This window comes from Microcaecilia unicolor, chromosome 3 (genome assembly GCF_901765095.1).
Source record: "Microcaecilia unicolor chromosome 3, aMicUni1.1, whole genome shotgun sequence".
Lineage (NCBI taxonomy): Eukaryota > Metazoa > Chordata > Amphibia > Gymnophiona > Siphonopidae > Microcaecilia > Microcaecilia unicolor.
This window is the reverse complement of record NC_044033.1, coordinates 461,128,473-461,143,568: the sequence shown is the minus strand read 5'-3', so window position 1 is coordinate 461,143,568 and position 15,096 is coordinate 461,128,473. Positions and strand designations below refer to the sequence as shown.

The following is a 15,096-nucleotide window of genomic DNA, read 5'->3' as shown; positions in this document are numbered from 1 at the left end:
ATTTGCATGTAATGCTTCCATTGTATAAAAAGTACATCTCATGCCTGTTCATTGTGGAGATCTTGAAAACCCAACTGGGTTGTGGCCCTGGAGGACTGTGGTTGCCAACCCCTGGTATAGGGAGTGTTGTCTCACTGGATAACTTTAAGAGGATAGAGACTACAGTGTGTAGTAAAAAGCAGGTCAGGCATATCAGCCTCTCATCCCCTATCACTACTACTACTACTAACTAACATTTCTAAAGCGCTACTAGGGTTACGCAGCTCTGTACAATTTAAACATAGAAGGACAGTCCCTGCTCAAAGAGCTTACAATCTAAAAGACAAGAGAACAATCTAAAGATAAGTGTACAATCTAGAGGACGAGTTAATCTGATAGGGTGGATAGATTGGGGCATTCTATATTTCTCAAGCGGTTAGGCGCCGAAGGCAGCATTAAAGAGGTGAGTTTTAAGCAGAGATTTGAAGATGGGTAGGGAGGGGGCAAGGCGTATGGGTAAAGGAAGATTGTTCCAGGCATAGGGTGAGGCAAGGCAGAATGAGCGGAGCCTGGAGTTGGCAGTGGTGGAGAAGGGTACTGAGAGAAGGGCTTTGTCCTGTGAGCGGAGGTTACGGGCAGGAACATAGGGGGAGATGAGGGTGGAGAGGTAGTGAGGAGCCGCAGACTGAGTGCATTTGTAGGTAAGGAGGAGGAGCTTGAATTGTATGCGATAGCTGATCGGAAGCCAATGAAGTGATTTGAGGAGAGGGGTGATATGAGTATATCGGTTCTGGCGGAATATAAGACGTGCAGCAGCGTTCTGAACGGATTGAAGGGGGGATAGATGGCTGAGTGGGAGGCCGGTGAGGAGTAAGTTGCAGTAGTCAAGGCGAGAGGTAATGAGAGCGTGGACGAGAGTTCTGGTGGTGTGCTCAGAGAGGAAAGGGCGAATTTTGCTGATGTTGAAGAGGAAGAAGCGACAGGTCTTGGCAGTCTGTTGGATATGCGCAGCGAAGGAGAGGGAGGAGTCGAAGATGACTCCGAGGTTGCGGGCAGATGGGACGGAGAGGATGAGGGTGTTATCAACTGAGATAGAGAGTGGAGGAAGAGGAGAAGTGGGTTTAGGAGGAAAGACGAGGAGCTCGGTCTTGGACATGTTCAGCTTCAGCTATCACATACAGCTTCTTTGGATTTCTACACCACAAGTGTATATCTCTACATTTTTTCACATTACATTTTAACTGTCAAACAGTAGACCATTCTTTCATTTGGTAGATCATTTCTCTTGTTGTCTACTCCCTATGGAGTATCCACTCTTTTGCAAGTCTTTGTGTCATCCACAAAAGAAAACTATCTTTTTTCCTTGTAACCCCTCAGCAATGTTGCACAAATATAATAAATAGAATTGGCCTCAGTACTGATTTCTGAGGCACTCCACTACCCCATCCCCCTTGCAAATATGCACCATGTTGCCACGCAACCTGAAAGCGATCTATGAACTGACCAACTTCCGCAAACTACTGGAGACTTATCTCTTTGACACGATATACCACAAAGATCAACACATGTAAAAATCTCCAAATATATCCAAAAAATGTCTTGTAATGTCTTCTGCTCTACCACTATCATGCATTCCACTACCATGCAACCCAAAATCATTATGTAAAACCAAATGTATTTTCTCTTCTTATTTCCAGTATCCATGATGTATTGTAAGCCACATTGAGCCTGCAAAGAGGTGGGATAATGTGGGATACAAATGCAATGCAATAAATAAATAAATAAATAAATCTTTCTTCTGAATGAAAAGTTTATTTAAAGAATTTCACCATTCAAAGAGGGCAACTCTAGAACTGGACACCTCCTTATAAGTGTCCTGAGTGCTTATGGTAGGGGCCTATTCTACAGTGGAACATAGGCACCTAGGTTCCTTGTGACTCTGGGTAAAAGTCACTTAACCCTCCGGTGCCCCAGATAAACTGCTTTGAATGTGGTTGCAAAAACTGTTTAACAAAATCTTCTCAGCTCACACCTCTCAGTAATCACATATATACTGTCATAAGTTCTGTTTCTTCCAAATCATGTGATTTCCCATAAACTTGAACCATTAGGTAGCCTTATACCATATATGGATTGTTCCTGTATTCTATCATTCTCTCCTGATGGGTGTTCACGTGCAAAGTCGCTAGCCATTGGCTAATTACTTATCAGTTCTGCGTGCAGTTAGTCACAGAGCAAAAATTTACATAGAACAATACTCTTGTGTTCCCTCACCCAAAAACTGAAACATTCTAGGCTCACTGTGTCCCAAGGTTACATCATTATATCCAGTTTATATGAAAAACCTAGTCTCAGCTCCAGCAAAGTCAGCAAAACGTGTATCCCTGAAGTGTCTGTTCTCAGCTCCTGAGAAAGCAGTACTGTATGTTACATGTGAGAACCAAACTGAGCAAAGTACAGGCCTTAGGCCTAGCCCTTAGGAACAGGCCTAACAGAGGAAAGAATATAACACCAGCATAACCTGGTATTGGTGCGCCAAACATTTAGGCACTTTCAGTTACACCAGCAATAGAGCTGGAATCAGGCACCTAAATGTAGCAAGGAATGTGTAACATACAACATTCTGTAAGTTAATCGAGTAAGTGGGAGACATGCCTATGTCCCACCCATGTACAACTCCTGTGTACCCCATCCCCCTTGCAAATATGCACCATGTAAGTTAAGTTGGTATTTTCAGAATAGCGCCTAGGCATCCTGTTAGCATTTCCTTGGATATGTGTACACATATGCACTTAAGTACTAGTATTCTAAATATTTGCACATGCAGTGCACATGTAAATGTAGGCACATAGATTATAGAACTGCCCTTAAAGCATATAGGGCTAGATTCTATACATCATGCCTAAAAAATCAGCGCCAAAAAATATGCCTAGGTGAATTCTATAAAGTACGCCTAAATTTAGGCATACCTTACAGAATGTGTCTAAATTTTAGCGCTGTTTATAGAATATGCCTAGCGTCCGTATACGCGTGACTAAATTTAGTTGCAGTGGTTGCGCCAGTTAAGACTTGGTGTAAATGCCGATGCCTAAATTAGGTGTAGATCGGGTGTATTTTATAACAATGCACATAGGGCTCCTTTTACTAAGTGGCAGTAAGCCCAACGCGGGCTTACCGCTCGCTAAACAGGATGTACTGCTGGGCTACTGCAGCAGTCTGGTGGTACTTCCCACCCCTAGCACACCATCGTATCCGGCGCTACAAAAAATATTTGTTTTTGTAGTGCCTGAGTGTGCTCCGCGGTAATCGGGCAGTGCCGCCACCTCAATAGCACCATTTTCAAGTTCAGCGCAGAAGAGATGATTAGTTCTAGAAGCACTTAGTTCCATGATGAAGCTTTATAAGGAGTGAAACAGAGAACCCTGTTGGGAAAAGTAAAAGCTAAGTGACTTCACATTCATTTGTTTGCTCTTACACGATTTGCAGACAAGGGGTATAGTTGAAAGTGTTGAACTACAAGTAGTAAACCATGGTGCAGTTTCTGAAAATATTAAAAATATATAATAATTGAAGAAATTAACAATTGATAATATAAAATTGACTTAATTGAAAATTTGGAGGTTTTTTGACCAATGATAATACCGGAGTCTGTGATGTGCCGGCACTAAGAGATTATACTTGCTGCTGAGCCGAAACTTTTGAGGTCTTTTTCCTCCAATAATTGAATTTATGATTCACAGTGAGACTGAAGAGCTTTAAGTCAAGTTAAGTTAATTTTTCAGCTTTGGATGTTGTTGACTTTCATGTTTATCCACTCCTACCCTAGCTGAGATAATATTTAACCATCTCTCTGACCACGTGTGCAACTTTCTTTAAATCAGTCACCTTACTTTCTAACTCTTCTTACTCTCTTACCTATCCGTATGTTACATCTTTGCTTTACCCTTCACTAACAGTTAAAGTGTTGTATTACATATTGTGTTGACTTTGTAAATAATATACCATGCCATACTTTGTTTTGTTATTTGACTATTTTTACTGCTGTAATTGCCTATTGCTCATGTTTGTTCTATTGTTACTGTACACCGCCTTGAAGCCCCCTTTTACTAAGGCGCGCTCACGTTTTAAGCGCGCGCTAAAATTGTAGGCATGCAAAACATTAGAGACACCCATAGGAATGCATTGGCGTCTGTAACGTTTAGCGCGCCCACAATTTTAGCGCGTGCTAAAAATATGAGCATGCCTTAGTAAAAGGGGGCCTGAGTGAATTCCTTTAAAATGGCGGTAAATAAATCTTAATAAATAAATAAATACGTGATTTTTGCTGAATTAGTGTCTGGGAATTTTTTAATAAAATGTACACATCCTACAATCAGGTAAAACTACAGGTGTATTATCTGTATCAGGGGGAGATATTTCCCAGGAGTGGTGTCAGTACAGTTTGGAGCTGTGAAAGTATGAGGCAATTGCATAACTCGGCACCTCAATTTAGATGCTACAATGAGCATACTTAGTGCCAATTCTATAATAGCACTTAGGTGTGCTAAGTCATTATAAAATGCTAGCCCAAACTTGCATTGGCATGCCAAAACTTAGGCACAATACTTTATGCCATGTCAGTGGCAGGTGTAAATGGTCATGCCTAAATGTGCTAAGTGGCACGCGTATCTGATAATATTCTATAAGTTACATGCATTTCTTGGCACCATGTCAATAGTTCACCCATGCTTCTCATATGCTTATGCCCACCTTGAAGTTACACATATACCCTGGGATTCTATATATCATACCTTAATTTCTGCACAGAAATCAAAGCGTATTATATAATAGTGTGCACAACTTAATTGGTTAACTAGCTAATTAGCACTCTCAATTGAATGTTAACAAGCAATTATCAGCACTAAGTGGAATTAATTAAGATTTACATGCACAACTCACTAAGGGGTCCTTGTACAAAGGTGCACTAGTGTTTTGGAATATATGGGCGTCTCTAGCATTTAGCTTATTTTTAGCGCACGCTAAAAAAACATTAGCGTGCCTTTGTAAAAGACCCCCTAAGTGTATTCTGTAATATAGTGTGCTTAAATTTGAAAAGGGGGTGTGGCCATGGGCAGGGTGTTTCTAAAATCTGTGCACTTTATTATAGACTACACCCGCTCTGCGCCTAATTTAGGCATTGGGATTTACGCCAAGTAAAACATGGCATAAATGGCCATGACTAAATTTGGTCGCATGGAGAGGCATTCAGCATAGTCTATATACCGCATGGAAATGTAAGCATATTCTATAAAATTATAGGCATACTTTAGAGAATACACCTAGATGTATTTTTTTCCACGCCTAATTTTCAAGCGCCATATATAGAATCTAGCCCATAGCACATAGGCTCTACTTTATGGAATAGCACTTAATGCACTTATGCACAAAAACGCCAATTAAACTGCCTTTGACGTGCATTCGTGGCACATAGCTGTAGGCGCAAGCTTATAAAATTACCCCAGTAGTTCTGAATTTTCAAAGGTATATACATAATTGCACAATTAGCAGTTGTAAATATATGTGAGCGCTTTACTTTGAATAATTTTTAAACTGAAATATGCTGTTGTACCTGTGAAGGGTGGTATAGCAAAAATTGTAATACACATGTATTTTTACTTTGAAAATTTTGACAAGTCTGTTGAATGGAAAGTACGTATTTATTTTTTACTAATAGGATCAGATATAAAATTACCTTATAAGGACTAGATATACTAAAATGCGCTACTGCATTAGCACATGTTAATGCCATTAATTCACCTTCTTAGTAGATAGGATGTACTCTGTAAGATGAGTCCTACAGTAAATAATGTGCTTTAATGTACATTAGCACACTTTAGTAAATCTAGCCCTACATTTGTTGTTGATATATGTTTATTCAAATATTTTTATAAACATTTTTTGAAAATATTTTTGCAAATTTTTGGTGTCCATTGATTGTGCCTTAAAAGTCATGTAGAAATGATTTACCTGGGGTGGCAACACTAATGTTTATGAGTCCCTAAGACTGATGGGCCTAGTTACTAAACCCCTGTTCACTAAGCCGCGCTAACGGCTGCGGTGCGCTAATGCCGACACAGCCCATTCACTTAAGATTTTGTAGTTAATTTGGGTTAACTGCAAAAGTTAACCATAATAACTGCAAAACCCTTGTGGTAACTGTTAGGAACATTTTTGGCATTCAGGGGAAGACAGCCATGCCACAGTATGAGGCAAAGTTCTCTATCACATCATGTTAAGGACATGGCTGCATATGCAGAATGCAGTTGACCTGTGGAGTCAGCTGCAATGGATTATCAATTGTGTTAGCAGTTTCATACAGTAGTGACCCATAAACTGTAACATGCAGTAATCATTCAACACCCTCTAATATAAATTTTCATGTTAGGTGTTTTAACGTAACAATTAATGGGTTCTTTTTACTAAGGTGCAGTAAAAGGGCACTACCTCAGGACACGCTACAGTATCCCGCGGTAGTTTCCCACTTAGCCTGTGCTAATCCCGCACTGGAAAATATTTTTTATAGCCTATAAATAAGCAGTGGATTTTCCCCAAATCCATTTTTATATTGGATTATTTATCAGCAAACTTTCTTCAGGTTCAAGGTTCAGTTTTCTCTAGCAGTTTAGCTTTTTAAAACCAGAGATATGTTATGATGAATATTATAAGTACAACTCAAGTAAAATGGATAACAGATGGCTCATTGCTTTGTAATTTGAAATACTGAGCTTCATGGTGCCCTTACTGGGTGAAGCGCACAGGACTTCTTTTTTTCTGTTGCTCGATCCACTGGTCAGTGGTTACAACCCACAGGTTCTGGACTGGTCTTGTGGGGAATAAAGGAAAGAAAATTAGCAGGTAAGATCTACTTTCTCCTTTTTTTGACTTGAAAATTGCATTTTCTTTTTCAGGAATGCCAACTCACTGGATTTCCTCAGCATATCAAGATTGTAGAAGTGGGACCAAGAGATGGTTTACAGAATGAAGAGGTAATTTTTAAAATTCATTTATACATCTTCAGAGAATCTGTGTAGTTCTTATTTTTGCCTTTAAGTATAAGTTTGTAGTCAGATCTCTACAATTTTGTTAAAGTAATTTAGGAGCCCAAAAACTATGTGTGTGGTGTTCTGGCAAATACCACACCATCAGGCTCATTTTCGAAAGAGAAAGACGCCCATCTTTTGACACAAATCGGAAGATGGGCGTCCTTCTCACAGGGTCGCCCAAATCGGTATAATCGAAAGCCGATTTTGGGCGTCCCCAACTGCTTTCCGTCGGGACAATCAAAGTTCACGGGGGTGTCTCGGAGGCATAGCGAAGGCGGGACTTGGGCATGCCTAACACATGGGCGTCCTCGACCCATAATGGAAAAAAAAGGGCGTCCCTGATGAGCACTTGGACAACTTTACTTGGTCCTGTTTTTCTGATGACCAAGCCACAAAAAGGTGCCCAAACTGACCAGATGACCACCGGAGAGAATCAGGGATGACGTTCCGTTACTCCCCAAATGGTCATTAACCCCCCCCCCCCACCCTCAAAAAACATCTTTCAAAATATTTTTTGCCAGCCTCAAATGTCATACTCAGGTCCATCACAGCAGTATGCAGGTCCCTGGAGCAGTTTTAGTGGGTACAGTGCACTTCAGACACGTGGACCCAGGTCCATCCCTCCAAAACCCACCATAAACCCACTGTACCCACATCTAGGTGCCCCCCTTCATCCGTAAGGGCTATGGTAGTGGTGTGCTAAATCATCGTTAGTGCTTGATATATTAGTGTAAATAATTGTATGCTGAGTTCAGGCATTCTCGAAATACCATAATAGAGAACATAGACATGTAGGTACATATTTTTGACTTTCTGTTACATATGCTAATTGACCCTAAGTTAAAGGACCATTAAGTGTGGGAAATTCCATTCCCCCTTACCCAGCACACACATATTGTGTGATATTTAGTTCAAAAATTCTTTATTAAACATTTATGAATAACAATAAGAACAAAACTAAAAAGATAACGAAAAAAACAAGGAAGGGGCGGCTATTTCAGATATATTAGGCTCATTTTCAAAAGACAAAAACATCCAAAAAGTGTCATAATGCAACGTTTGGACATTTTTCTTCTCAAAACGTCCAAATCAGTATTTTCAAAACCTAGTTTGCAGATGTCTAAAGTGCGTCCAAATCACAAGGGGGCATGTTGGGAGCATTTTAAAGGCGGGATTAGCGCATGCCTAACATTTGAACATTTTACAGTTATAATGGAACATTACAAAAACTTCCAGGACTAAAACCAAGACATTTTGGTCTAGACCTGTCTTCAAAACAAATAAAGCACAAAAAGGTGCCCTAAATGACCAGATGAACACTGGAGAGAATCAGAAGTGACCCCCCAATACCCTCCCCCAGTGGTCACTGACCCCCTTCTACCTCCCAAAAATGTAAATAAAAATATGACTTACCAGGCTCTATGACAGCCTCAGATGTTAAATGCAGGCCTATTAGAGCAACATGCAGGTCCCTGGAGTAGTGTAGTGGTTGGTGCAGTACACAGTGTGGATCCCAGGTCCGTATCTCCCTCTACCTGTCTGTCATGTCCTCTACCTCAACGCAAGCAGCGTCCTCGGTCTGCGCAGAGTCCCGTCGACACGCACACTTGACTGGCACAGCCCTGAGCCATTTGTGTGTAGTTCTTCTCTGCCTGGCTCTGCTCTCTCTCTGCCTGGCTTACAGGCTCCTTGATTGCTTTGTTTCCACCCAACTGGGTCTGCTCTTCCTCTGTCTGGCTTCCCTTGCTTCTCTCCTATTGGTCTTCCGGTTCCTCCTTCCCCTTCTCTGGTCCTATGGCTGTGCCCTTTCTCCCTGCTGATGTCAGATGCCAGCACTTTATCAGCTGAGCTCTCAATGGACTCCATGCTTCGGCTTCTACTTTGGTAGGTGTTTCTAACTCTGTAGTCTGCTTCTTATCTACTGGTCCCTCGTTACTGACTTTACTTGTACCTGGATTACTCTCTTGCCTTGCTCCTGCCTACTGACTTTCGCCTGTACCTGGATTACTCTCTTGCCTGCCGCCTGCCTACTGACTTTTGCCTGCATCTGGATTACTCTCTTGCCTGCTGCCTGCCTACTGACTTTCGCCTGTACCTGGATTATTCTTTTGCCTGCCGCCTGCCTACTGACTTTTGCCTGCATCTGGATTACCCTCTTGCCTTGCTCCTGCCTACTGACTTTCGCCTGTACCTGGATTACTCTCTTGCCTGCCGCCTGCCTACTGACTTTTGCCTGCATCTGGATTACTCTCTTGCCTGCTGCCTGCCTACTGACTTTCGCCTGTACCTGGATTATTCTTTTGCCTGCCGCCTGCCTACTGACTTTTGCCTGCATCTGGATTACTCTTGCCTTGCTCCTGCCTACTGACTTTCGCCTGTACCTGGATTACTCTTGTGTCTGCTGCCTGCCTACTGACCTTGCCTGTACCTGAATTACTCTTGTGTCTGCTGCCTGCCTCCTGACCTTGCCTGTACCTGGATTACTCTTGTGTCTGCTGCCTACCTTCAGACCTTGCCTGTACCCGGATTACTCTTGTGTCTGCTGCCTGCCTACTGACCTTGCCTGTACCTGGATTACTCTTGTGTCTGCTGCCTGCCTCCTGACTCTGCCTGTACTGGATTACTCTTGTGTCTGTTGCCTGCCTCCTGACCTTGCTTGTACCCGGATTACTCTTGTGTCTGGTGCCTACCTACTGACTCTGCCTGTATCTGGATCACTCTCTTGCCTGCTGTCTGTATGGCTGTCACGTTCATCACCCCGCTTCACCTGTTCCATCTTGTAAGCCCTGCAGGCCGCCCGTACCTAGGGGCTCAACCTCTGGGGAACGGCGGTCAGCGCAGGTGAAACCTGGGGTTGTCCGGTCGCCAAGCAGAACCTGGTCCGAGTACCGGGCTTGGCAGTGCTCTACTTGGTACAAGAATTCACAGGTCTGACAGTGAAGCCATGAGTTCGCCGGAGAAACCCAACTTGGCGAATTTGGCCCAGGTTCTTCAGCAACAACAGGCCCAGCTGAATCGTCTGTCCGGAGTCCTGCAGGACATTTGTTCCCAGTTGTGTACTCTTCAATCCCAACGGAAAGTTCCTGCTGCACCGTCCGGAGCAGTTTTACCCACTCCTGGGTTAAGTCTCCCTGAGCCTCCCCGGTTTGACGGTACCCCTTCCGCTTGTCGAGGGTTCTTCAACCAATGTCTTATGTTTTTTGAAATGCAACCTGGAGTCTTTTCCTCCGATAAACTCAAGATCACTTATATAATCTCCCTGCTCTCCGGACCAGCCCTGGCTTGGGCCTCTCCTCTCTGAGAGCAATGGGATCCTCAACTCACTGATCTTGGGGAATTTCTTTGCCACTTTAGGTTAGTTTTCGACGTGCCTGGACGTCCCTCCTCGGCTTCCAGAGAACTTCTACGGATTCACCAAGGCAGTTGCTTTGTAGGGGCATATGCCGTATGCTTTCGAACCCTAGCCTCCGAGGTGAGATGGAACCAGGAGGTCCTCACGGCCATCTTCTGGCAGGGGTTAACAGTCTGAATAAAAAACGAGTTGGCAGGCCGGGAACTTCCAACCACATTGGATGCTCTGATTACTCTCTGCGTCCGTATCGATGTTCGGTTTCAAGAGAGGACACAGGAACGTTCTGCTCAGCGTCAATCATAGAGACCATCTCCTCAGGTGTCACGTCCTTCTTCTAAAGGAGCTACTGGCACCACTTCTGGAATCTCCGAAGAGCCGATGGTTTTCGGGCGGCATCGCCTCTCTGAGAAGGAAAGGGCTCACCGTCGGCTGGCCATTTCCTGAGATATTGCCCGAATAAACCGGGAAATGCGTTGACCCAGGGCCTCTGAAGGGGGTGGCCCTGGGTCGAGTCTCACCTCTTCTGGATAATCTTGTCTCCGTCCCTATTTTCCTGCGCTGGAAGGAACTTTGTATTAGCACCATGGCTTTGATCGATTTACGGGCCGGAGGGAATTTTATTGACGCCAGTCTCCTAGTCCAGCTTGGAACTCCCTCAGTGGCCTGTAAACCTACATTACAATTTACCTCCATTCAGGGACTGACTCTACCCTACTCCATTACCCATGTCACTCGGCCGTTGCAGATGCAAGTAGGAATTTTACATAAGGAAGAGATTCAGCTTCTGGTTCTTCCCCGGGCCATCCATCCTGTTATTTTAGGCCTGCCTTGGTTACGACAACACACACCAAGTATCAACTGGACCACTAGCGATAGCGACAGTTGGGGTTCCCAATGTTTTGCTTCCTGTCTCACGCCGGTGGTTCCTCCTCCGAGGACTATTTCTACCTCCCTCGGGGGCCTGCTTCCTTGCGATGCTTCCCTTCCTGTGAAATATCGAGATTTCCAAGATGTTTTCAAAGCCCAGGAGGCTGATTCCCTTCCTCTGCATCGTCCTTTTGACTGCCCTATCGAATTACTTCCGGGCAAGACACCTCTCCCGGGAGGAATCTAACGTCATGCGGGAATACATTCAAGAAAACCTCCAAAAGGGCTTCATCAGACCCTCCTCCTGGGGCAGGTTTCTTCTTTGTAACCAAGAAGGACGGTTCTCTGCGACCTTGTATAGACTACTAGGGTCTTAATGAAATAACCATTAAGAACCGATATCCACTCCCTCTGATTCCAGAACTTTTCAACTGTCTGCAGGGAGCATCTATCTTTACCAAGCTGGATCTCCAAGGCGCCTACAATCTGGTCTGAATCCGACATGGGGACGAATGGAAGACCGCCTTTAATACCCATGAAGGACATTTCGAATATCTAGTCATGCCATTTGGCCTTTGTAATGCACCTGTGGTCTTCCAGGAATTCATTAACTTCATTTTTCAAGATCTCCTGTACTCCTCAGTCATAGTTTACCTGGATGATATTTTGTTCTTTTCTGCTTCTGTTCAAGACCAGTTTCGTCATGTCCACACCATTCTCCATCGCCTCCAGGACTACCGTCTCTTCGCTAAACTAGAGAAGTGTTCGTTTCATCAATGGTCTGTTCCATTCTTGGGATATATCGTCTCTTCAGAGGGGCTCCAAATGGACCCCGCCAAACTCTGAGCCATCCGAGATTGGCTCATGCCCCAGGGTCTTCGGGCCTTGCAACGTTTTTTGGGGTTTGCTAACTACTACCGGCAGTTCATCCATCAATACTCCCTTATCACTGCCCCTCTTACTGCACTGACCAGGAAGGGTGCTGATGTGAGGAACTGGACACCGAAGGCCCAGGAGGCTTTCGCCACCTTAAAGCAAGCTTTTCTCTCTGCTCCTGTGCTTCGAAGCCCGGATATCAAAAAAACATTCATTTTAGAGGTGGATGCCTCTTCACTGGGGGCAGAGGCCGTTCTGTCTCAAACCTCAGACTCTGGCAAGCCTCATCCCTGTTTCTTTTTTTCCCAAACATTTTCTCCGGCAGAGCGTAACTACACCATTGGGGAACAGGAATTGTTGGCCCTTAAATTGGTTCTCCAGGAATGGCGATATCTCCTGGAGGGGGCCTTGCACCCCATCACAGTAATCACCGACCACATGAATCTCTTATACCTTCAGGATGCTAAGAGACTAAACCCTCGACAGGCACGCTGGTCTCTTTTCTTTGCCTGTTTTAACTTCCGCCTGGTATTTCGACCTGCTGAAAAGAATATTTCAGTGTATTATCTACAACGACACCTAGATCTTTTTCTTGGTTACTGACCCCCAAGGTGGACCCCAGCATCAGGTAACTATGATTCAGATTATTCTTTCAAAAGTGCATCACCTTGCATTTGTCCACATTGAATTTCATCTGCCATTGGATGCCCAGCCTTCCAGTTTCCTAGGGCCTTCCTTCAATATTTTACAGTCCGCACGTGTTTTGAATAGTTTTGTGTCCTCTGCAAATTTAATCACCTCACTTGTTGTTCTGATTTCCATATAATTTATAAATGTGTTGGATGGCACTGGTCCCAGTACAGATCCCTGTGTCACTCCACTGTTCACCCTCCTCCATTGAGAGAAATTATCATTTAACCCTACCCTCTGTGTTTTTGTCCAATGGCCAATTTCTAATCCACACCAGAACTTTGCCTCCTATCCCATGATTCTTTAATTTTCTCGGGAGTCTCTCATGAGGATCTTTAGCAAGAGCTTTCTGAAAATCTGGATACACTACATCAACCGGCTCGCCATCATCCATATGTTTATTCACACCTTCAAAGAAATGAATTAAATTGGTGAAGCAAGACTTCCCTTGGCTGAACCCATGCTGACTCTGCCCTATTAAACCATGTTTTTCAATGTTTTCTGTAATTTAATCTTTAAAATAGTTTTCACTATTTGCCTGGCACCGACGTCAGGCTTTTACTGGTCTGTAATTTCACAGATCATACCTGGAACCCTTTTTAAAAATCAGCATTACATTGGACACCATCCAATCTTCAGGTACTATGGGCAATTTTAATGACAGGTTGGAAATTACTAACAGCAGATCAGCAGTTTCATGCTAGAGTTATTTGAGTACCCTTTGATGTATGCCATCCGGTCCAGGTGATTTACTACTCTTTATTTGTCAGTTTGGCTAAGTACATCATCCTGGTTTACTGAGATTTATTTCAGTTCCTCTGCATCATCACCCTTGAAAACCATTTCCAGTACAGGCAGATCTCTTTCCATAAAGACCGAAGCAAAGAATTTATTCATTTTCTCCTCTTTGGCCTTGTCCTTTTGCTCCATTGATCTAACAGTTCCACGGATTTCCTCACAGGCTTTCTGCTTCTTAGGTACCTGAAAAAGTTGTTACTGTGAGTTTTAGCCTCTGCGGCAAGTTTCTCTTCATATTCTCTTTTAGTCTTCTTTATTAATGCTTTGCATCTGACTTGCCAGTACTTATGTTGCTTCTTATTTTCCTTATTTGGGTCCTTTTTCCATTCTTTAAAGGACAATCTTTTGGCTGTACTAGCCTCTTTACTTCACCTTTTAACCATGCTGGCTGTCGTTTTCTCTTCTTTCCACCTTTGCAAATACGTGGAATGCTTCTGGATTGGGCTTCCAAGATGGTATTTTTGAATAACTTCCACACCTGATTTAGTGTCCTAACCTTAGCAGCCTTTTAGCTTCTTTTTAACCATTTCCCTCATTTTATTATAGTTGCCCTTTTGAAAATTAAATGCAGCTACAGTAGATTTCCTTTGCAGGTTCATCCCAGATAGTAGCTCAAACTTGATCATGTTATGATCACTGTTTCCCAGACGACCCAACACCACAACCTTTTGCACTATGCCCTGCACACCACCAAGGACCAGATCCAAAATTGCTCCCACTCTCATCGGTTCCTGGACCAGTTGTTCCAAGAAGCAGTCGTTTATTACATCTATAAATTTGATCTCCCTGGCACTCACTGATGTAACATTTATCCAGCCAATATTCAGGCTGATGCGGTATCCAGGGCATTCAACCCTCCCGAAGAACCCGAGGAATCCTACCCCATGCTTAATCCTGCCTGTGTTGCCTCCACGACTGTAGTTTCTTCCGTCAACACGAAAACCACTGTTCCACCCCAGTCCAGGAAGAAGGTTCTCAAATGGGGACACTCCTCCACGTTTGCTGGTCACTCCAGATTCTGCAAGACTTTTCATTTAATCTCTCAGTACTATTGGTGGCCACGCATGGCTCAGGATGTCTTACATTTTGTTTCCACCTGTCCCATCTGTGCCCGAAACAAATACTCTCCTGGCAAGCCGTGGGGATTCTTACAGCCACTGCCAGTTCCACAGCTCCCTTGGCAGGAAGTATCCATGGACTTTGTTACTGATTTACCACCGTCCCAAGGTCACACGGTAATTTGGGTAGTGGTGGATCTATTCTCCCGTATTTCCCATTTCATTCCCATGAAATCTTTCCCCTCGGCCGCTACTCTTGCCAAGAATTTCATCCAGCATATTTTTCGTTTACTCTTCTGCTCAGTGTGTGACAGTGGCCAAAAAAAGCAAACAGGGTGCTAGGAATTATTAGAAAAGGTATGATGAATAAGACCGAAAATACCATAATGATTTT

At 43.6% G+C, this 15,096-nt stretch overlaps 1 protein-coding gene across 3 annotated transcripts in view; it reads left to right on the top strand.

The window, feature by feature from the left end:
• Positions 1 to 15,096, top strand: part of HMGCLL1 (3-hydroxymethyl-3-methylglutaryl-CoA lyase like 1) — a 167,201-nt gene that overhangs the window by 11,521 nt on the left and 140,584 nt on the right. For all 3 annotated transcript variants that reach the window (XM_030198980.1, XM_030198979.1, XM_030198978.1), the window contains exon 2: positions 6,927 to 7,004. In XM_030198980.1, coding sequence (XP_030054840.1) covers positions 6,927 to 7,004 — 78 coding nt within the window. The remainder of the gene's footprint in view (positions 1 to 6,926; positions 7,005 to 15,096) is intronic.